The sequence below is a fragment of the Lissotriton helveticus genome, chromosome 9, assembly GCF_964261635.1.
Source record: "Lissotriton helveticus chromosome 9, aLisHel1.1, whole genome shotgun sequence".
NCBI lineage: Eukaryota > Metazoa > Chordata > Amphibia > Caudata > Salamandridae > Lissotriton > Lissotriton helveticus.
In genome coordinates this window covers 1,214,878,876-1,214,902,782 of record NC_136070.1, presented here as the reverse complement: position 1 = coordinate 1,214,902,782, position 23,907 = coordinate 1,214,878,876, and the positions used below count along the sequence as shown (strand labels likewise).

Below are 23,907 nucleotides of genomic sequence, written 5' to 3'. Positions count from 1 at the left end.
AAACAGTACAAGGTTTCTACATAGAGTTTTATGGGTCTCGCCGACAAGAGTCCTGGCCGCGGCCCATCTGTTTTTCCCAACACACGAGGAAGAAGAGACCCTCTTAGAGAAAGGGGCCATTTGTTGGTCAGTGACTCACTGCAACTGTTTTCTTAGCAATCTTTTTCTGGTGGATAAGACCGACTGAGGAGAGAGACTGGTAATAAACCTCGGAAATTCAACGAGTGGCTGGTCTACCGCCACTTCAAGATGGAGGTCATACACCTCCTCTAAGAAGTCTTGCTTCCACCAGACTGAAAGGTGCATCTGGACGTAAAAGACTATTTCCTGACAATTCCTGTCTTTCCACCTCACCGTCTGTTTCTCCAATTCATCTGGCGTTCCAACACCTTTGCATACTACACACTCCCGTTTGGCACCCTGGTGCTCCACAAAGGTCCTCAAGCTGGTGGTAGGGTATCTTTGTGCGCCAGGAATGAAAGTTATTGTCTATTTAGACAACATTCTCCTTTTACCACAGCGCCCCCAGAAGCTATCCCTTCAACTCCAGATGGTGGGGAATCTTTCCCAGAATCTGGGGTTTGTCATCACAAGAAAAAAATCAAACGCTTCTGTCCCCCTCTCAGAGACCGGCTTTCCTAGGGCTCCTGATCGATTCTATCATGGGCTCTCTGAGCCTTCCATCCCAAAAGATGGCCAAGATCCAAAACTAGTTATGTCAAATGCTGGCCAAACCTCTAGTCTCTCAGGCAGATGGTGGGCCTTTTTTCGTCCTCGATCCAAGCGATTTTCCCAGGCCCTCTTTACTATTGGGCTCTCCAGCGGCTCGAAGCGCACCACCTGCGGAATAGTCTAAAACCTTTGCCACTGTCGGATGAAGCCAAGGAAGAAAAACTGGTGCCTTGCTCATCTGGAAGCGAGGAATCGGAGAGAGATCTTTGGTTCCACCCCGACTTTGTTATAGAGTGAGATGCCAGCAGATCAGGCTTGGGTACCAGGTGTGAGGACTTCTCCACCGGAGGAAGTTGGTCACCATAAGAACAGAGTTTACATATGAATTGTTTGGAGTTACTTTGCAGTTCATTCGCGGTGCGGTGTTGAACCAGGATTCAATCTTGTGTCCTTCTAAAGATGCGCAACGTTGGCACTTCTGACATTTGGGACTTGAGTCTCTGGAAGCTGGACCCTCAGGTTTTCCTAATGCTCTCAGACAGGTGGGATCCATTTTCAATAGACCTGTTTGCCTACTGCCTCGATCACCAGTTGGCCCTGTTCTTCAGCTAAAAGTCGGACCCGTCAGGCGATGGCGACCGATGCGTTTCTCCAGGATTGTAGTCAGAAGAAAGGCTACATGTGTCCACCTTTGTGGCTGGGTATGGTATAAAAACGGGGTTGAACCCAAATGAGTCGCTGGGACCTGAGTGAATGAATGATATAGACAGAATGGTCCCGGACAGGGAAAGGAAGGAAATAGAAGGAATTGTTGAGACATTCAAACATACATACATAAAGACAAGGAATGTTGTACAAAGTTTTTATTCACAGTGTACTATGGACCATAATCAATGGCTATGCATTTAAATACATTTAAGAAGAATTAATTGTGAATTCATGCCCAAAGGAAAAGGAGGGGGGGGAGGGAAAGGGGAACAAGGAAAAATAGGTCGAACTATACACACAATCTTATAATCTTCAATTAAAGAAAGGGAAAAAGGCAATTTATACACTTTTATATACATTTCCCAACAATAGTAGAGTGATCTCCTGGTTCCAGGGTAACAAATGTAGTATGAATCAATGTAGTAGACTTTAAAAACACCATGCTCCTAGAACAGCCGTAGACATCTTGCTAGCGGTGGAGACTGGTGGGGTGAAGAGGTAGTCTACGTTTCGACCCAAAGATAAAGTGCAGGGGAATTACACCTTGCTAGGCGGGTCTTCTTCAGGACAAGGGGGGGGGGGGAATGGAAGGAAAGGGCAATCCTCCTCACCGTCCGTGATTCCAAAGGCGGGGAGGGTTAGGTTATAAGACTAAAAACTGCAACGTCTTAGGCCAGTATTCCTGCCTAGAGGCAGACGTAAATGTACATTCACAGACGTCAGGGATACCAATAATGAAAGGGGAAGGTGCCTCAGCTGTCCAGCGAGTCTAAATCCATTGTAGAGGTAAAAAGAACAGGGCGCCGCTTGATCTTTAGATGTGTTCTGTCGCAGTGTCGGGTAATGGGAGACCAATGCGAAACACAGGCTGTGTTGACAGGGACACTTCCAATGTACTAGAGGAGGGTTCAAATATCTATTGCCACATCGTACAACTGACGGTAGACCGCTAAGAGGCGGATGGCTATAGTAATGTAGTCACCTCTGCCGGGTGGGGACGAGTACGAATAAGTCAGCATAAACTGGTTTCAGATATCTAATATCTGATCTCTGTGAAACAAATCTGGTGTCAACAATTCCTTCTATTTCCTTCCTTTCCCTGTCCGGGACCATTCTGTCTATATCACCTTTGTCGCTGAGCACCATAGCGTCGGCCCAGGTAAGGCGACAACAAGCGCAGCTGGTCATGTTAATGCCTTTGTGGAGGTCTCAAATGTGGTTACCAGTTCTGAGCAAATTTTCTTGGGATTCTCCAATTCGACTCCCCCTATTTCTGAACACTCTGCTGCATCTGGAATTAGCCCCACACTGGATGGTAATGGAGGAGACCCTGTAGCGGATGGCTTGATGGATTACAGGCAATGCTAGATGCTCCCAGCAATTTTGCAACATGCTGAATTCCTCCTGTTTAAGGTCTGGGCTGACAGCATGACCAAACGATACAGGTTGGCCTGGACACAATGGATGCATTGGTCTTTGCGACAGGGTGTGGATCCTTGGGCACAGCTTTAGTTCAAGTGCTCAATTTTTTGTCCAGCCTGACTGAGGAAAGTCTTGTCTATCGATTCATTACTGCATTTCGGTCGGCCATTTCAGGGGATCATGCTCCCATCGATGATGCCCCAGTGGAGGAGCATCCTTTTTTGCTGGTTGCTTTAAGGAATTTGCCTTTCCCTTCCACCGGAACCCAGCTATTCAACACTGTAGGATGTTACCAGGTCCTAAATCTTTTTCTGTCTCAGCAACCGAACAGATTCTTATCTCGGAAAGAGCAGTCGGCACAATTGGCAATGCTCCTTCTTCTGGTTTTGTGCACTGTGTTTTTAATGTGAGAGACCTTGATCTTTTGGTAGGGAGTTTTCCCTGGATGGGGTTTCCTTTGCTGTAAGCAGACAAACCAACTCTAGCACTCGCATAATCTCTTACCGAGCTGTTCAGGATATTCCTAAATTGTGTGTGGTATGATAATGGAAGAAGTCAGACCTCTGGGCGAAAAACAATTACTCTTTGCACTACGAAGACCGTAAAATGCGGTGTTCTCTCCTACCATATCAGGGCGAGTTTGTTGGGTAATGCAGGAGGCTGGTATTGATACCAAGACATTTGGGGCACATGCAGTAAGAGGGACAATAGCTTCGAAAGCTTTCTGCTTGGGTGCGCATTTGGAGGACATTATGAATGCAACGGGCTGGTCCTCATACTCCACCTTCAAGAGGTTTTATTGGAAATCTGGTATTGGATGTGGATCAGTTGGTGGAGAGTAAGCTTTGAACGAGCATAATCCTCGCCTCCGGTTCTGACATTGAATGAGGCGAGGATTATCTCACCCGGTGATGAATACCATAAGCTTTCCCTTCCCGTTCTGGAGTAAGTCATTCATTTTTAAGATTGGTTGACATTTATTTATGAGATGTATGTACCTTACATGATCATGTTTACTCTCCTCAGAGTTTGGTTTACTTTTACTGTTGTGATATGATAATGGTTATTCCTGAGAGCGGTTATTTACAGTGTTTATTTCTTCATAGAAACTGTTGGTTCGAAATAGGACACGTAAATATTGATCTGTGGGGTGATTTGCGCAAAGAAAGAGGGAGTTTGGACAGCAACGATGGACTATGTCTGGTGCTCCTGTTGCCTGAGTGGATAATGAACTTGTTATGGTTCCTTGGTGTTTCTGGGAACAGTAGTTACATTTTTGTTGATATTAAAAATGATTTCTGTTTGTTGAAATGTTATATCAAAGCGAAGGAAAAACGCACAATCTTTGCCTCAGTGTCCTTAATAGAATTCAGACTTTCTGTTACAAAAGTTAGGCACATTTTCAGTAAATGCAGCTCCTTCATTAGTGGAGCTAAGTGATAGCGGCAGTCCACTTGCTGTGGGTGACGTAGTGGAGCCTGTGGGGAGTTGGTCACTTCACTGGTGAATTTAAGGACTTTTTAAGTCTAACGTGAATGGTAGAAGGTCAACATATTACATATTCTAGAATTAGTTTAAATGACTTCACCTCCTTCTGCAATTACCTTCTTTTGCTTAGAAACCTTTAGCCACTGGTTTGAGACACTGTCAATCATATTTTGGATTAGTCTCTGGAGTATTTTAGTCTCATCTTAGGTTTTGCCTACTAGGTGAAAACCTCTTGTTGACCATAGAAGAAACTTACAGTGGACTTCGAACCCGCCCACTGCTTACCATTGGTTGGTCTTATTGTCAATCCTTTACTTGCTTCACATTCTATGGCTTGCCTTCCTCTTCTTGTGTTTACCCCTCTCCAGAGCATAGCGCTCTCATCCTTTTTATTGGATGACTTGTATACTGCCACTGCTCACATTTAGGGAACTACTTTTTTCATTTTCATTTAGCACTCCATGCAAGTGCATGTATTTTCTTGCCCTCATGTGATGCTTGCCCCCTGTTTAAATATCCACTCCAGCCTAATGCTGTTCTCTACCCTCCCAACCAGTCTAAACGCACAGTAACAAGGATAGAGAAGTCTGAACTCCCTGGAACCAACTGTATGTGTCCCTTGATGTTTTGGAGCATTTCTGGTGAAAGAGAGGCTTCCAGTGGCCACATCAGGTAATGCAAATAGAAGAACACTTTTAATAGTATGTTGGTGCTGCTACAATAAGCAACACATTTTCTCTGAAAGAAACTTGTCACTTTAAGCCTCAGGAATAGGGTTTTACCAGTCTTCTTTACTGGCATCTGATTCTACTTCTTGAAAATTGGATTACATAATCTTGTGAGTGCTCAGTCATTGCCCTCCGCCAAGGTTATAATTCCGATGCTCACATTAAGTCATTCTTAGAGAGATTGTTTTTTGTATTACGGGGATATGCGGTGTCAAGTGGAGTATGCAGAAGTGGCAGGGCTTGGATTCCATCTCTCCCCAGGGACCTTAAAATAAAGAGTCTGTGATAGTATGAAATATTTAGAAAGTTCTGCAATGCTAGTCCGCATTTCAGAGCCAAATGGCTACAACAGGAATTTAGGAGTAAGACTAAACAGTGACTGACCTTTAGAGGTTAGAAAACAAGGAGCCAACCTGTTGTAAAGGGAAAAAGGGTCAGGGAAAAGGAACCTAGACGCATTTATAATTAATAAACTACCCGAGTCCCAGTGTGAATAGTATGAAGAGACTGCATCACAGCTTCAGGCCTTTATGGCAGGAAACAAATAAAACTATAATGGAGACAAGTGCACATACGCGAAGAGTCCTGGAGGGGGCCTCCTTTCCACCTTTGTAACTGCTAATACGGGTTCCAATGGGAGACATATTCCAAAGAGCCTGAAAGGGAACACGGCTGTAGTTTAGAAGGATGTTTCAGAGTAGGACCAACCACCACAAGAGCCAGCTGTCCCTAACAGAGCCAACAGAAATATCAGCAGCTTGCCCTTTGATATGTTAGTCTTTGAAGGACAGTCACTTTTGCTTTGAAGTCACCCTTACCCATCTACATGTTCTCCCCGTGTCCTTATTGTGGCTAAAAGAAAATGACTGCAAGATGTCATCACATGATGTCCCATTGCCAAACCCAAATAACCGAAGGAGAGATCATTTTTACGGCGATTCCTGTACCATCCACCATACCTTTCACTGCCTGCCAGTGATGTGGGGCTGGAAAATGCTTTAAAAGTTCTCTGATCATGCCATGCACTGGTGCATGTGAGATATCTTCATTATGCGGGTATCAACAACTCCCACAGCCAGTCCATACATGTTTGTTTCAAGTTCTAATGCAGCACACGCTAACCGACTGGGTAAGTAACGTAAAGAAGGGACAGCAAGGTAGAAGAGCTTCTTTACTATGTCATTATGGTCTCCGTTCTAACCAGATGGCTAGCAATGTTAGCAGTTGAAAAGGTTCTGAGTTAGGGAGAGAATACAGAATATGCCTGATCAGGCTTCGAGTAAGCAAAGGCAGACCTCCCTGGTCAAAAGCCACATTCTACCTAAAAGAAGTACCAATAGTCTATGGTAAACATTTGAAAAATGTTTAAAGTAGGAGGAAACTGGATTAGACTACCGCTAACGATAGTTGGGCGGGTTGCGTTCATAAAATGTTCATTCTACCCAAGTTATTATACCTGTTGCAGAATAATCCACTATCCCTAATTAGAACACTCGAATCCTGAAAGCTCAACTTAAGACAATGGAGTGGCTCAGTAGCTGTTACTGGTCTTCTGTTCTAACGTTCTAATGGTTGTTTTCCTTTTTCTCCTTTTTTTTATTTAAACATTCTACCCTTAGTGGGTGGAATTTTCTAATAGCTTTATAACCCTTGCGCCTCGGCCCATACTAGTTAAAGACTCTCTACATCGTTATAATCCCTTGCTTGTGGCTCTGGACTATATCTCAGGTTCGGGGCGTTTAACAACAGGTATAGCCCTCGACAGTAGGCTAAAATAAAACTTTCCTTAGGCATCTTAGATTGTTACTGGTGAAACTCGCCTGGGCTGATAGACAGCCTAGGACTGCTTGGAATAAGATCCAATTACTATGTTATGGGGAGGGACTTTGAAGAGTCCAGTTTTGAACTCTAGAATTTAATCCACAAGTCCAGTTTGCACAGAATTGGTTCCATTCCAAGCGCCAGTTGACACATCGAGATCTGGAGGCAGGACATGCTGCCCCTATCCCGCAGACCTTCTTTTAAAAAAAACCTGTTGTCCCACAACAGAAATTCATACAGTGAAATGTACTAGATGGGCATGGGCCAGATTGGCACAATAGCTGGGTTGAAGAAGTACATTCACAACACCTTCCACTGATTAACAACCCAGGGGATTGGCGATGATTAGTGAGGCCGGAATGATCAAACATTTGTGCAGAAAGAAAATGGAGACCCTATGGGACCTCTTTCTTAATTGGCATATCACATCGTTTTTAGTGTACTTAAAAGATGCACCTGGCGCCACAATGGGCATATTGATCTACCACTGACTACGTTGTTCAATGAAGGAATTGTATCCAACACTGCCAGATCAGCCACCTGAGGGGGCTCTACTCACTTTGCTTATTGACAAGCCTGGTTGCTCTCAGTTGATAATGTGTATGTATAATTGCATAATAAATAACTTGAAGAGTGGGCTGAATGTGGAAGACCAGAGTGGGATGGAGCTGGAGGACGATATCACAGATTCACAATGGCTGTACTATTACCAACAAATCGGAGAGGTTTCCAGTAATGGTAAATTTAGACTAATACAGTTGAGGTTCCTAAACAGAGCTTATTACACCCCAGTCAGTATGTGGAGAAAGGGGCTAGATGTAGAACTACTGGAGGTATAATGCACCAGACAGACGTGATTAGGCCTTGTAGAACTACTTGAGGTATAATGCACCAGACAGACGTGATTAGGCCTCGAAAAATCCACTCGCCCTCTCGCATTTGCGAGTGAAATTTTAGCAGGTCGAGCTATTTTTAGCACTTGCTCAACCCTGCTGGAGAGTAAACTTAAGCTGGAAGAAACAGGTGTTCTGTTCCTTCAGAAAGTGAATGAGCAATTAAAACGCCTTTAAATCTTGTTTTATCTTGACACATTTGCCAACAGCTCAAGGACAGAGGTCAAATGTCAGTTTGTCTTTTTACTGATTGTTGCTCATGTGTTCCTGGAAAATGGTGTTTACTTTTCTTTCTCTATTTACAGTTAATGCTTTTTGTCAATAATTGTGAAACAAAATGCAGTAAAATGTCCGATTTGTTTTTCTCTAAAACAACATTTGAAGAGCTTGTAAATGAATAGTACAATGAAATAACTTTTGTTTGTAATTCAGAAGATCTAAATTCGAGGAAAACAAATCAGGACACTTTACTGAGTGATGTGCAAATGACAATTATTTGCAGCAACTTTATTTCCAAAAATTGTACAATATATAGTTTTAAAACCACATGTCAGTGACAAATGCTGTAGCCATTTCAATGTAAAATCTGCTGATTGCAAATAACAGTGGGCTGCTACTTTATGCTTTAGTTATGTATTTATTAAAAGTGATTGTTTTATACATGATGTGAGAGATATTCCTGGCCAAGCACTGATGACAATGCATTTAATGTATGAAGAGGCAAGTCTGCAGTCAAGTGTATTTTATATGTGGCTAGATTTGCATTCTATAATGAGCTAATGTTTAGTCTATTAAATCAAACAAACGCATTTTCTGTACAGCAGACATGCTGAACTTGCGTATTTGAAGGTGCTCTCATATCTGATAAAGAAGAAAATGGCGACTCAGTGAATTAAAATACTTGCCCAGGATCACATCACTTGAAACCAGTTTATGGGTCAAGAGCATTCAAATTAGGTCGAGTAGATTATTTATGTCTCTAGACCTGTAGGTCTAGTAACATTTTGGGGATTTTTCTCATACATATGGAGGAGGAGGAGGAAAATCTCCTGTTGCAGCTCGTGCATGGGTAAACAATGGCATTTCCTGAGTGGATGATGGGAAGGTTTCTCTACATACTTGAGGGTGTGTACTAAACATACTATCTGTAGCATCCAGGGGTTTGTAATTATAGACTCCCAAGCCAGGATAAAAAGGGAGATTCTCCCACCTCTAGCTTGATGTGGCTAGGATGGTGGGCCGGGGTGGGGGCGTTGGAAGTAAATGTAGGAGGTCCAGCTCAGAATAACCAAGGCCTCTTCCGGTTATCCTGGCAAGGTTGAGAAGCACCTTCTTCCTTCCAGATATTTTCCCTTTGGTTTGTCTTCAACCTCTATAGGGTGAATAACCTCGGTCAGATCCCCTTGCCTGGAGGGGTAACAGGATCACCCCGACTTCCCCATATTGTGTGAAGCCACCCTCATATGCTTGCGAGTGTCTGGAGTCTCAACAAGTATTGTCCTGCAAGGCCCATAGGAAGCATGCCGTATCCGTTGTAATATTTTTTATGACATCATCCACACGATTCTCCAACAGTCTTTGCCCATAAAAGGCTATGTCCAAAATCCTGCACAGAATTTCTGGGTGGAAGGCTCTTGAGCTAAACCACCCAAGAGGTCTTAAAACCACACCCATTGCAGAAGCCGGCATTAGACATATCCATCGTCATGTTTATGTTGTCAGCTGATGTACTGTTTTTTCCCTTTACTATGGCCTTGGATTCCCATCTCCTGTCTTCTGAGATTAAATTTACCAATGGCATGTTGTCATTCAAGTTGTCATACCACATCCATGATAGTCGTGACGAACATCAATGTTCAACATATTTGCAGCTTTGATGGAAACTGCCTGCACATAGGTTATCAATTCTTCAGCCATCTCTGTGGGGTGGTGCTGACGAGAGTGTGATAGGATTTTTAGAACATCTTTGGTCTGCTCCCACGATGATGGAGTCGAGCCTTAAATGGACTATCAAATATTCTCCAGACAGGGCACCACTGAATGCACTGTTGCTGTTTGTGCTAATTTAAGGCCTTCGAACCTCACAAAGGCTAATATTGTAATTTACTCTATTGCCTTCTGAGGTTTTTCTTTAAAGTCATAAAGAAAGCACTGCTGCTTCACTGATGCCATTAGCAGCTAGAAATATTTGTCACCTTCAACTGTGCATGAAAACGGGTGAGGTTGTCCTTAATAGACTCTGGCTGCATGGTGCCCTCCTTTGGTAGGCCATTTTCATAGTCCTCTTGCACCTCAGCCTCTGCGTGTATTGCAGACTCCAGAGTTTAAGAAGGCAAGTGAGGAGTCCCTTTCAAGAGAGAATGCACGAAAGTCACTAGAAGTGGAATTTCCATCATCAACGAGGTTGATTTTGGAGTTGACTGTGAAGAAGGCTCTTCATTGATAAGGGTGTGATGGCTGACGTTGCCTTCATCCTCAAAGAGGGTCTGTCTGTCAATGTTGGTTTTTTTGGGCTGCGATTGATGGGGCAGGTACAACAGACTTCAATGTCACTGTCGACAAATATGACATTTTCGACTTCCACAGAGCTGGATTTTTGCAGAACGTTTTCAAAGACGTTGATCTTTGCCCTTTTTGAAGCGTTTTCCGGAGGAAACTCTAGATCTTTATATTGCGGAGGTTAATGTGGGTGCTTCAGATGAAAAGTCCGGCTCAGGAACATGTTTCCTTTCTGCATTGTCTTCGTAAAAGTTCTTACTGAGATACTTTCCACAGAATCATCCCCAGAGAAAAGGGCTTTTCTTGCTCTACTGCAGGTAAAGATGCCTTAAATGTTGTGAGCAATATATGTATGAACATTAGCAATAGAGATTACCAAATAGCGATTTTGAATGAATTACTATTACTAATTTACTAAACTGCCTGCTCTGAAAAAATATTTTTTTCAAACCTTCTCAAAGGGAAAGGTTTCCCAAGGGGACCCATTCCCATCTGCAAATGGGTTACCACCAACTTTTAATTGGTGGTAAGGAGCAAATGTTTTGCAACCGCGTTTCAGTCGCAAAACATTTGTACAAACCATTAAGATTCCCTATTTGGAAGGGACTCCCAAAACATGCCCCTTCTAAACAGCGATTCTGTTTTTGTTCGCAAATTCAAACTAAGATTCGGTACCCGCAATTTGGTGTTTATACATTACAAAAAGCATTTTTGCTATCGCAAATGGCCCGATTCTGTGAACTGGGCCATTTGTCAACAGCAAAAAATCTTTGTATATTTAGCCCTAAAAGTCTTACAAACCCAGATGTCTTCTGCACAGGGTAAAGGCAGTGAATACATTAATCATGAGGGTCATCAGTGTATATCTTCTTTTGCCCACAGACAGATTTGAAAAGATTTCTCTTTTCTTCGTCAGTTGGTAACAGGAAAGGCTCCCACTACCCAGGAAAGTGGGGATGTTCCACAAAACAAATCCATAAATACAACTTGAATTGCCCTAAAACCTGAAGTTAGGGCTCACTGAAATTCAGGAAAGAAGTGAGAAATATCAGAATGTAGTCAGGATGAGGTTACACACAAGACAGAGCACAGCCCTTCTCAGGGGTTCCCTCACACATGACATGTGATAGGAAACGGAGCGATGGTGGTGTAAGGAAATAGTTCTTTTTGCTTGGACTGACTGGTTTTCCAACTTTGAGAGTGCACTGAGGCCTGCTAACCAGACCTCTGTGCCAATGCTCTGACCCGTAAAAGTGTATGTTTAAGTGGCTTATACCCAACTGGATTAAGTTAACTTACTTACATGTGTCCCTCAGGGATTGCAGCACTTATTGTGCCACCCCAAGTGCGACAATGTAAAACATGTCTCCCAGTCTGCCACTGCAGACCGGTAAGGCAGTTGTAAACCGCTAACTCGACTTTGCCTTTTAAAACAATGACTTAGCCCAAATCTCTCCTTTTAATATATATGTCACCCCTACAGCAGGTCTATAGAGTCCTGAGGCAGGGTATGTATACTTAAAAGTAGGACATGTGTTTTTATATGTCCTAATGGTAAAAACACCAAATTGCAGATGTTACTGTGGAAAGGCTAGTAGCCCCATTTGCAAGGGAAGAGTTACACACTGATAACTCTGTTGTGCTAACTTCTGAATGGAACAACTAAAGTTTGTACTTAAAGGTATCAAAATAATTGTCACATTAAATCCGACTTGATGCCCAAGTTGAATTTCATGTAACGTTTGAGTAAATGCAACTTATAGAAAGTTGGCACTCTGGTGCCCAAGCTTTCCAGTGGCCATTTGCAAATGCTGCCCACAAGACAGCCTTCTTCCCTTCTGGGGAGAAGTAGACCGACTCTCAGGAAAATTAACAATAGAGGCCTGCTGTTGGAAGAGGTGGTACCTTTCCCTGACAGGAAGTCACACAGGGTGTGTACCCAGAAGGTGAGCTTCAAAGGGGAAGCCGCCTATGAAGGGCAAATGGTGGACACACATGACAGGGGCTTCTCTTTTGTTCTGGTAGACAGTTGGTGTCGGGGAGATCAGTTGCCAAACTGTTTTTTGAGTGGGCATGTAGCCTCCAGGCAGCCACACCTCTAGAGTGGGCTACTCAGCTCCACAAACTGAGAGAGATGTTCAGCCATCTTGGGAGTGGGTGCACTTTGGGATAGTTGGAGGCCACACACTGCAGGAAGTCATCATCAGGCGAGAAAGGGTCTGTAAGCCCATTGGCCAGTAGCCGCCACATTCCCAGAGGTCACATTCTGAGCATAAATTTGGCACCCAGACCTAGGATCTCATCTGGAATGGAGAGAGTACTTTAAAGAAGACTGAAGGGAAGACTGAAGAAGGACTTCCCTGCTGTGCCCTGTTCCTGGTAAGAGAAGCTGCACTAAAGTCTGGACTGCACCTTCTGTTCTTTGAGTTAGGAAAGAAGGGACTGTGCCTTTGGTGCAGAACAATCTTTCCTAAGCCCCAGACAGAAGAGGTGACCTCCAAGAGTCCGCAGGCAGGCTTCCTGTTGCCGCTTCAGGGCCACAAAACATGAAGCAGCCTGCCTTGGCAAGTCAGTAGCCACAAATGCTTGACCGTCACTGACTGCTGACCTGCAGCCTGGGAGCTAAAGCTCAAAAACGTGCACTCGAATCTGCTGGACCTGGGAAAGTCATGGGAGTGCAGTTTGGTCAGCCAACATAGACACTAACCTTCACCAAAGGAAGACACAGGTTTTGTTGTGACTGCAGACCAATAGTTCAGTGGCAACTGGACTTTTGCTGGACCCACCAGGACTTTGAGGGACATCGACCCCTGTGGCCAAAGTCACCCCACCAAGACAATGGACAAAGGCTTAGCCCTAGAAAGACCACCGTCAACTGCTCAGCATCCTCAGCATCTTCAGCATCCTGTATGCTGTGCATCAGGACCACTCCATTGGTTTTATTGCGGTTCGCCCATAGAGCCTGGACCTGGACATAAGGCAGTTTTGATTTCAATGTAACTGTTCTACAAATCCTTACTGGCCCTCTTGACCTGCTCCCTGCCGAGTTGGCCATCCAAAGTGGGCTAGAGTACCGAAACAGAACTTTATAAAACGTTTCCACTAAACAATGTAGTTGCCAATGCCTGTAGACTTTGAGTGAAAAGCAGTGATGTATTTTCTATTTAAAGACCCATATCTCATTAACCCTCCTGATGGATGTCCTAAGAGTCGCAAAACTATGATCTATTTTTATTAAATGTTGTAGGATTTCTTTTGTGTTGTGTGACTTTCTAATTTCGTTGTTTTGGTACTCCTAAATGATTTACACTTGTTCCTTTGTTTAAACCTTACTGCTCTAAGCCACGTCTACCCAGAGAGGAGATAAAAGGTTTTACGAATGAGACTGACTGGACCCAAGATGGTGTTGTGAGTGTAGTACATGGTGAAGTCTCATAATCACACTCTTACAATAATATGCCACTTTGCACAGAGGTGGCATCTAGGGGGAATAGGAGAGCTCAACACTCTAATCTATTGGCTAAAGTTGGGTTGTTTAAAATGAGCTGGATGTGATGCTAAACAAACCCTATTGTTGGGCCTATGGCCATTATAACACCGCTTACAGGTATTTAAAATGACTAAGGATTTCAAGTCTGAAGAAGTGGAATAATTCAAACCTGTGAATATATGAAAACATCCAGTGCTGCAGATACACACTAGTGCGTGAGCCTAGAAAGCAAAGAAGGTACCTGGAACAGGGGAGCTGGCTCTCTTGCCTCTAGCAATAAGTATTGCTGAGAGCACTCGATAACTGGTCTTTCTCAGCTATCTGGAACAGTTCCCATTCAGCTCATGTTCCTTCGTGAACAGTAACAGGATATCAGATCTATCCGTTAACTCACATGAACTTAAGTGGAGAAGACAACACATACAAAGTAGGTTTCTGTTGGCAGGCCATCATGAACTCCTTGGTGTACAGAATGTGCTTTCTGAAGCTTGTCCTACATGGCACGCACAGCAAAAGAAGGCAGGTTTTTTAAAAGAAAAACAGGCACCTTCCAGAAACAAACAGTGAAAGAATAAACACCAGCAAGCAAGAGAGGGAAGTACAGAAGCTAATCCCCTAGCCCTGCCTGATAAGTAGCAAAAATGGAGGGCGCGGTGGAATGGTGACACACAGTAAGGTAGAGTGAAGTTCAGCAATGGAGGATTCCAAAAGTGTTTGAAGCGACAGCTTTCTTTTTAGAGTAGCTTTTCATGAACGCTGGCACATGCAATTCACAATAGTCTGGGAAGGAGGAGAAGCAGGATGCCAGAATACATGGGGCTGCCACTTTTGTTGACACCTGAATGTCAGCTGAGTTGGCCAAGGCAAAAGTCAATATGGTCAATTTTGGCCCAGTCCAACTACACAGGCACACAAATTATGCATCTGGGAAGAAGGTTTGGGGTATTAGCTACAAATCTGAAGGAACCTTCACCGTCCAAGAACAAAAGCACTGTTCTACTCAAGAGTGCTGAAGTGTTGTAAACATCTTACTAGTATCAGACTTAGTACATACACAGGGTTGCAAAAAGCTATCAAGACCAAGCGTATATTTTGAATAAATAAAAATCACTATTGCAACATTAGAGTGACAAAACAACATTGACTGGAGAACTGCTTTGGATTAGAATTGATGTGAGCACTATACATTTAAAATTGGTTTAATAGTTCTAACCTCTTGCCGAAGGGCATGTCCGTCACAATGACATCCACAGATCCAGTCCTTAAGGGGAGGTTGAAAATATCCCAGTGTATTACATCTATCGGCAGCCCCCATGAAGTCTGACTGCAAAGTGAGTAAAGAAAGAAAAATGAGTCAGGCAAGCTGTAGAATATGTTGGACCCACCAATATGCAGTAACAAATTCTGAAGGTTCTTCGTCTCCCCATGCTACATGTTTTACTACAAGCTGTAGTATATGCTGGGCCGACAATTTGCAGTAACACAAACACTGAGAGCTTTCTCAACTTCTGATGCTCCATGTTTTACTGTTAACATCCACAGGTGGTTGGCGTCATCGCCCCCAGGCATGCCCATATCAGTTTTGCATTCAAACACTTTCATCTTCTCTTAATGAGCTTGGCACATTTTAAAGTATTGGTTATTTCAAAATTATTACCTTCATTTATATATATGTGGGTGCAGAGATCGGAAGTATCACAAGACCATAAGTCCATGGAATAGCTGGAACCTAATTTTAATGCGGATTATCGTCCTCCACAGGTATAAGATTAATGGCTCAATGCTCTAATAATGTTACTGGGCGTGGACATTAATGTCTTCTTAGAATAAATGAATGCCCTCATAGAATGTCCATATTATGTAATGAGTTTTAATGTCCCCAGGCAGTAATAAATTCAATGATCATTAGGAAAAGGAGATGATAAAGGCTCCATAGCCCTAGACAGTACCAAGCAACAAAATGTTCAAGAAGCATTAATGTTGACCCAAGGCAAATCAATGTTGCTAGCCAGTCATATGATTGAAAGACTTGGGCTGTTAATATGCATCAATGATCCTAGGCATTAATCTGCATCAATTACCTCACGCAGTAATGAACATCAATGGCACTCAACAGCAGCATTAATGACTTAAGTGTCCCAGCAATAGTAGCCTTAAGGACCCCAAGCAGTACTGAGCATTTATGTCTCCATGGAGTCATGTGCATCAATGGCCCCAGTGAGTAATGCACATCAATGGTGCCAAACAATAACAAGGTAGAAATGTGGTAGCATTGATGGGCTTCAATGGCCCCAGCATCAGTAAGCCTTAATTGCCCCACGTAGTAATGAACATGACGTGCTCTAAGCAGTAAGGATCATAAACTTCCCAATACAGTATCCTTCTAGCCTGGGGAAGGTACTGGAAGGTGATTTTTTCTGTCACCCTTCAGGCACTGCTGGGGAGGGCCCAGCAGTGCCTTGTTGAATTTAGGGGTAGGGAACTGCAACATTATCTCGTTCCTCGCCCAGGGATATGATGATTGACCCCGACTTATTTTAAGTTGCCTTCGTTAAGGGTGGGGTATACAGCTGCTAGATAAAAATAAAAAAAGGTTCCAGGGCCAGTTATCAGCCTCTGTGCTTCTTGATCCGCAAAATGGTGCAGGGTCAAGCCTTGGCCAACACATTTCTTGGAAGGCAGAACTCCCCTCCCTCCCCCCCCTCTCTGTGTCCCTGTATAAAATGGATGTGTGAGGTGGTAGGGGGAGAAATACAGGTAAATAAATAATGACAATTCCCTCACATCAATTTCTTGGACAACGCAAGGCCGGGGGGGGGAGGGAGAGAGACAAAAAAATTATTTAAAGTAGGACTCAAACATGATCCTCGTGTTCCTTATATACATCATGTCAGAGAAGGCACTCACCCACACTTTAAATAAAATAAAGACCCCTTACATAAAAGTCTCATTTACCGTAGAACACTCCCAGTGGATTGCTCACTCTTACCTCTCTTTGCTTTGACGTTTTCGCAACAGGGACTCTATGTTATGTGCTGTTCTGTTGACGGCTGATGGGTTGTTGTCCGCAGCCATATGAAAACAGGTAGGCCATTCAGAGACTCCCTTTAAAATAGAGGCCGTTAATTAGGGTTTCATTGAGGACAAAGGGGCACAGTAAGAGAAGAACGCATTAGGTATATATCACAATTCAGGGAATTGGCCTCACAGTCAGTAAACATTAGCACTAAGCACTGGCCCAGGCTGCAGGGCCAGCAAGCAATGGCATCATTCTTCCTCCTGGCTGAGCTCCATGCCCTAGACTTCCAATTCGCCCATGAAAAACAAGAGGCAGAGGCATGTCCACCAGCTACGACTGCCAACATAATCACCCTAACAATGTATAGAGTTAAAATAGAAAGAGGAGATAAAAACAGAACAGAAACATCTGACAGGCCTCAAAGGCAACACAAATGTGTTCCTGAAAACTATAGAATTTGATCAAGAAGGCAATTGTTCATCAATTCTCTTAGCAGTAAACACATGATCTAGGCTGATTCAGAGGAAGACAGTAAAACCGACCCTAGCAACAAATAGGGCATAACCAATAGACTGTTTCATCTAGGAGTGTAATGCCACCGGGAGGGACTTAATCAGCTACATTAAGATTCTGAAACAAATTTGCCAGATATTATGGCCTTATATGTTACCTTATATGTTACCTTATCTCGGATAAGGTAACAGCACGCACGCACGCGCGCTATCCTGCTGTAATTGTAGGCTGCAGCGCTGGTCATTTTAAAAATTACCGTTTTTCTATTTTCTTTGCTTTTAATTTTCATTTAACCCTGATTTTAATTGTGCTTGTAGCGCCCACACACTTGCACGCTAATTGTGCCCCTCACCGCGTTTTGAGCGGATCTGTTATCTCTCTGCTATCGTTTTGGTGCGTGGCCGCCATCTTGGGGGTGGCTAGTGGCGAGTGTGCCACTTGTTGAGCGCTCTAGCGCTTTTTTCGACCACAGGTGTGCCCTACTTAAGGTGAGCATTCCTTTAGCTCGCCCTCGGATAAGGTAACAGCACGCACGCGCGCTATGCTGCTGTAATTGTAGGCTGCAGCGCTGGTCATTTTAAAAATTACTGTTTTTCTATTTTCTTTGCTTTTAATTTTCATTTAACCCTGATTTTAATTGTGCTTGTAGCGCCCACACACTTGCACGCTAATTGTGCCCCTCACCGCGTTTTGAGCGGATCTGTTATCTCTCTGCTATCGTTTTGGCGCGTGGCCGCCATCTTGGGGGTGGCTAGTGGCGAGTGTGCCACTTGTTGAGCGCTCTAGCGCTTTTTTCGACCACAGGTGTGCCCTACTTAAGGTGAGCATTCCTTTAGCTCGCCCTCGGATAAGGTAACAGCACGCACGCGCGCTATGCTGCTGTAATTGTAGGCTGCAGCGCTGGTCATTTTAAAAATTACCGTTTTTCTATTTTCTTTGCTTTTAATTTTCATTTAACCCTGATTTTAATAGTGCTTGTAGCGCCCACACACTTGCACGCTAATTGTGCCCTTCACCGCGTTTTGAGCGGATCGGTTATGTCTCTGCTATCGTTTTGGCGCGTGGCCGCCATCTTGGGGGTGGCTAGTGGCGAGTGTGCTACTTGTTGAGCGCTCTAGCGCTTTTTTCGACCACAGGTGTGCCCTACTTAATGCTCGCTCTACCCGCGCAGCGGTGACGCGCAGCGGTAGCGCCTGGTTGGCGCCTGAGTCAAGCCAGAGTCCTGCCCGTCTGCGCCCGTCAGCGACCCGGAGGCGCGCGGGGCGGCGGGGCAGGCTCGGCCATTCACCATGTGCCAAACAGGACCTTTAGCGCTGCGCTACACTGCCGGGGAGCTTCGCGCTCTCCTTACTGCTTCTAGCAGCTGCTGTACTGTCTTCCCCGGGCGTCACCGTGGTAAGTCCATCTGCCCCGGTTGCGGCTGGCGTCCCTCCCGTGCTCTGCCATGGTCCCCTGGCAATAACAGCGCCAGTGTGAGATATCCCTGCATGCTACTAAATACTAGATCGGCGTGCAGACATGCACAAGACATCTTTGAGCTTCTTGACACAGCCAAGCCACTGTGTCTCTTGCTCACCGAGACATGGTGGGGAGAATTCTCGAATCCAGACGTTGCCATGGCAATTCCGCCTGATTACAATGTCTTCAGGAAGGACAGAGCGAAGGGAAGGGGCGGTGGAGTGGCACTGGTGGTGAAGAAAGACACGGCGTGTACTATCTTGCCAGTGGAGGATATTCGTGGCTCGGAGGCCCTTGCTTTTTCTATCGCTTTGGCTCCGCATCAATCAGTCAAGGGATTATTGGTCTATAGACCGCCTGGCCCACCCGGAATGTTTTTTGAAGATCTTGACTCCGTCTTACTGGGACTGGCCTTGAAAGCAGAACACTGCATCGTGGCCGGGGATTTTAACTTCCGGTTAGACGATCCTTCGGATGCGGCCGCAATTAAAATCTTAGAGGCTATGGCACCGTTGGGATTGCTCCCCTATCTGCATGGGCCAACGCATGACAAGGGGCACACTCTGGACCAGGTTTTCTCGACCTCCCCTCTTGAGGGGTTAGAGATTATCCCGGTACTATGGTCAGACCATTTGCTGGCTAAATTTTCGATCAAAGGCACAGCTAAAGTGGCTGTGGCCGCCCCACAGCAGCATGGTCGATCCCATAGGTCGTACCATCGAGTGTCCCCTGAGATGCTGGCTCAGGCTGCTTTGGATCATCCCTGTCCTCTCTCTGGCGACCTGACGAAGGATTTGGACTCCTTGCAGGCATGGCTGTCTGATAGGCTTAACGACCTTGCCCCGGAACTAGCCCCCCGTCTTACTCCTAAACGAGTTTCCGGCCCTTGGTTCACCGCAGCACTGTCGGCCAGGCGGCAGCAGTGCAAGGTAGCTGAAAGGGCTTGGCGGGTAAAATATGATGCGGAGGCTAAGCTGACTTATAAGAGCGCGGTCAAGGAGTATCACCGGGACATCCGCTTGGGTAAGAAAGCCTACCTGGCAGGGAGGATAGAAGCTGCCTCCAACTCCTGCAAGGAGATTTTCTCTATAGTTAGGGAATTTACATCTCCACGGATTAACATCTCTGAGGAGAGGCACGCTGACTCTTGGGCCGCTGGTTTTTTCACTAGCAAGATCCAACTTATACAGGATTCTTTTCCGTCGGCTATACCCGCGGAGCGGATTGATTCTGAGGCCAATCGATCGCCCCCGGCTTCACCAGGCCCGACGCTGGGCGCATTTCCACCTATATCTGCGCCTGCCTTTTTAGCACTGATGGGCAACTTGAAATCGGGTTCGCCCTTGGACCCATGCCCGGCAAAAATTCTGGCGAAATTGGCTGAGGTGATTAATCCATTGGCTAACCCGCTGTTGAATCTTTCGCTGAGCCAGGGAGTGGTTCCGCAGGCTTGGAAGCAGGCAATGGTCATCCCGCTGCTCAAGAAGCCTGGTCTGGACCCTAAGGCCCCTGTTAACTACCGGCCTATCTCTCTGCTGCCGGCTCTCACGAAAATTGTTGAAAAGCACGTGCAGACGGTGCTTTCCAATTTTCTAGAGTCGAATGAGATTCTGCACGCCACCCAGTCGGGCTTCCGTCCCAATCTCAGCACGGAGACTGCGCTCCTCGAGGTCTCCGAAACTATCAAGGGGATTTTGGATACCGGGGGCAAAGCCATGCTGGTGATGCTGGATTTGTCGGCGGCTTTCGACACCATCCCCCATGACGGTCTTCTCACAAGACTCTATGAGATAAGACTACGGGGGACGGTGTTCAGCTGGTTTTCCTCCTTTCTAGCTGGCCGCCGGCAAACGGTCTGGGCCTCGCCAGATTCCGCCGTGATGCCACCTCTGGGAGTCGGGGTCCCTCAGGGCTCTACCTTGAGTCCGACCCTCTTTAATATCTTCATGACCCCTTTGGCGGCGTTGGCGGAGTCGTTTGGGGCCCGGATCGTATCCTACGCAGATGACACCCAGCTCCTCTTCTCGTGTGAGAGAGGAGGAGACTTTGAGGGGGGAGAGTATCCGGGATTGCCTTGGGGCTGTGTTTCAATGGTTCCAACTGAACAGCCTCAAGTGCAATTCCGATAAGTCCGAGGTACTCTTCTTTGGGTGTGACACGGAGCCAGACTGGCAGGCTTGGTGGCCTACCAACATGTTCCCCCCAACGTGTTCATCCCAAATGGCTAAGCACTTGGGTGTTAAGATGGACAAGGGGTTGACCATGAAGTCCCAGATCCTGGGGGTGTCGGGCATGTGCTTCGGCCTCCTCCGGATGCTTCGGAGGTTCCTTCCCCTATTATCGGAGGAGCACAGGAAGCTGACTGTGCAGGCCCTGATAGGCTCTAGGTTGGATTATTCCAACATTCTATACCTGGGCCTGCCAGGGTACCTGTTACAGCGGCTCCAAGTTGTGCAGAATGCTGCGGCGAGAGCGATCTATGGATTGAACAGACACACCAGTGCTGCGGGCTTGCTCCAGACCTTGCACTGGCTCCCAATCCGCAAGCGGATCGCCTTTAAGGCTTTGACCCTGACATACAAGGCCCTCCACGCGACGGGAGCAAAGTACCTTCAAAGGAGACTTGCCTTCTACCGACCGGCTCGTTCTCTGAGGTCAGAATCTTTATTTCTGGCGACTGTTCCGCGAGTGAAGAGAGCGCGCTTGGGAGGTCGCTCCTTTGGACTACTGGCATCACAATTGTGGAACTCTCTGCCTCTTAGTCTTCGGGGAGCCACTAGCCTACTAGCTTTTAGAAAGGACCTCAAAACCTGGTTGTTCACCCAGTAGGTCTTTTTTAGTTTGTTGTTTTCTTTCTGTCTATGACACTTTTTTCTCTTAATGTGTTATGTTAGTTTACTGCAGCCTACCTCAAATAAAAGCGCCGGGACACTCTTTTTGAGTAGCCGTGCGCTCTATAAAAAACATTTTAACATAACATAACATTATGGCAGATCAGACATGCATCTAGAGTGCTGGATTCACCAGGTGGGGTGCAGGCAGCTTTGTTAAAGACCACCATGGGGTGCAGGCAGCTTTGTTAAAGACCACCATGGAAATATTGCCAGAGTTTAACAGAAATATGTCTATGGTGAATGTGTTCCTGAAAACTATAGAGTTTGATCAAGAAGGCAATTGTTCATCAATTCTCTTAGCAGTAAACACATGATCTAGGCTGATTCAGAGGAAGACAGTAAAACCGAACCTGGCAACAAATAGGGCATAACCAATCGACTGTTTCCTCTAGGAGTGTAATGCCACCGGGAGGGACTTAATCAGCTACATTAAGATTCTGAAACAAATTTGCCAGATATTATGGCAGATCAGACATGCATCTAGAGTACTGGATTCACCAGGTGGGGTGCAGGCAGCTTTGTTAAAGACCACCATGGGGTGCAGGCAGCTTTGTTAAAGACCACCATGGAAATATTGCCGAAGTTTAACAGAAATATGTCTATGATGACCCTAACAGGCAAAAGGCTTTCGCCTAACAGGTCAGAGAGAAGAGATACGTCTATTGTGGTGGCAGAAATTCCACCTGTAGGGGCAGGCGCTTGTGGACTATCCGCTACTGGCCTCTCTTATGGCAGATGCTACCACTTTGGTGAAGGAATATCTGGTACACTTTTTACCACTGCCTTGGTAGAGATATGACTCCTGCCACCATGTGGACCAAAAGTCTGCCTAACTCTAAATCAGCCCCTTAGCAGTCTCTAACTATAGGAAAATGAACGTTCATGAAGCAATTAATGACATTTCTCCCTGGATTTAAAGGGCTAAAAAACAATACTAATTTCAATGTACCTCAAGCTCAGAGACACCCTTTTCTAAAGCTAAACAAGAACTGGCAAAACTGACAGGTATGGCTTTAAAAAGACTGTGGCAGTGGAACAACAAACGTCTTTGTTATTTCTGTATACATTATATATATACGTTCAAGCAAAGAATGTGTGATGATTCAGAGAACATCTGAGATGTTAAACTAGTCCCGCATGAAATGCATATCATGCACTCTGAATGATACACTAAGCAGTCAATGATATGGACTGAGAGAGAAATACGTATATTTTAAAGAATTTGTAACAATAGTCTGAATGGAAAAGAGCGCTGTCAATCCAGATGCAAACAGTCATGGATCTGTAGATGTAAAGTCTATTATTTTGGTGGATCCCCAGAGATATCATTGCATAGTTCAACTGGTACACTTGAGGCAATCCTTTGCATAGCAGGCATTTGTGGAAAAATGCTTGTGATGCCATACTACAGGACATTCTTGGCATGAGGGGCACCCTTGGCAAAATGTTGGTTGTACTTTGCAGGTAATTCTTGTCACAAAGGAGGACAACCATGACATATGGAAGGGGGACTCGTGCCAAAAAGCGGTCCCTGACACTGTTGACCTAAAGGTCACTCCTGGTATATGCATGGCATTAGTAGTAAAATTCTGGCATAGGCATTTTGTAGGTATTTTTTGACATAAAGGGCAACATTGGCATATGAGTGGTACTGATGATAAAACGAAGGCCCTGGTATATTGGAGGTCATTTGTGACCAATGGGGGCGCCCATTGCAGATTTTGAAAAAGAAAATTAAAATCAACTCATCGTGAGAGGTTTCACAGGCTTTGTACACCACTGAACGGAATTGAATATTTAAGGAGTGCCCTTTCAGAGCATATGGATTTTTAGTAAATTTATGTGAAAATTACACTTTAAAATACACTGTTTGAACCATATTTTTCAAAATGTTCTCACAGAGAGAACTCCTCAATCACCCTGTAAGAGGTCTGTCTCAATCGCTTTACTTGTTCGCTACAATTTATGGCAAGTATTGTCACTCAACACTATTAAAAATCATGTCTGTACCCTTATATCCGTGGAATCCTAAACAGACATTTCTCTGTGACGTGTGTGAAGTTATATTAATCGTGCTGTTATTATGTAATTTTACCAGAGTTCATTTTAGTGATGTCTTCAAGTTTAAAGTAATGTGACAGCACTTCCTGGGAAGATTCTGGAGTCATAATATGTCACTTTTTGTGATGCAACTAAGGTTAAAAGGTGTGTGGTGTCACCCCTACTACCCCTGGCATTTTGGCCACTTGTGGTCCATGTTAACACATCAGTCTTTGTTGAAATGAAATACAGGATTTGAGAA

General features: G+C 44.9%; 1 protein-coding gene across 2 annotated transcripts in view; it reads right to left on the bottom strand.

Moving 5' to 3' along the window:
- Nucleotides 1-23,907, bottom strand: part of THUMPD3 (THUMP domain 3 tRNA guanosine methyltransferase) — an 86,136-nt gene that overhangs the window by 23,919 nt on the left and 38,310 nt on the right. For both annotated transcript variants that reach the window (XM_078661679.1, XM_078661678.1), the window contains exons 7-8: nt 16,711-16,826; nt 14,935-15,045 (exon numbers count right to left, since the gene is read on the bottom strand). In XM_078661679.1, coding sequence (XP_078517805.1) covers nt 14,935-15,045; nt 16,711-16,826 — 227 coding nt within the window. The remainder of the gene's footprint in view (nt 1-14,934; nt 15,046-16,710; nt 16,827-23,907) is intronic.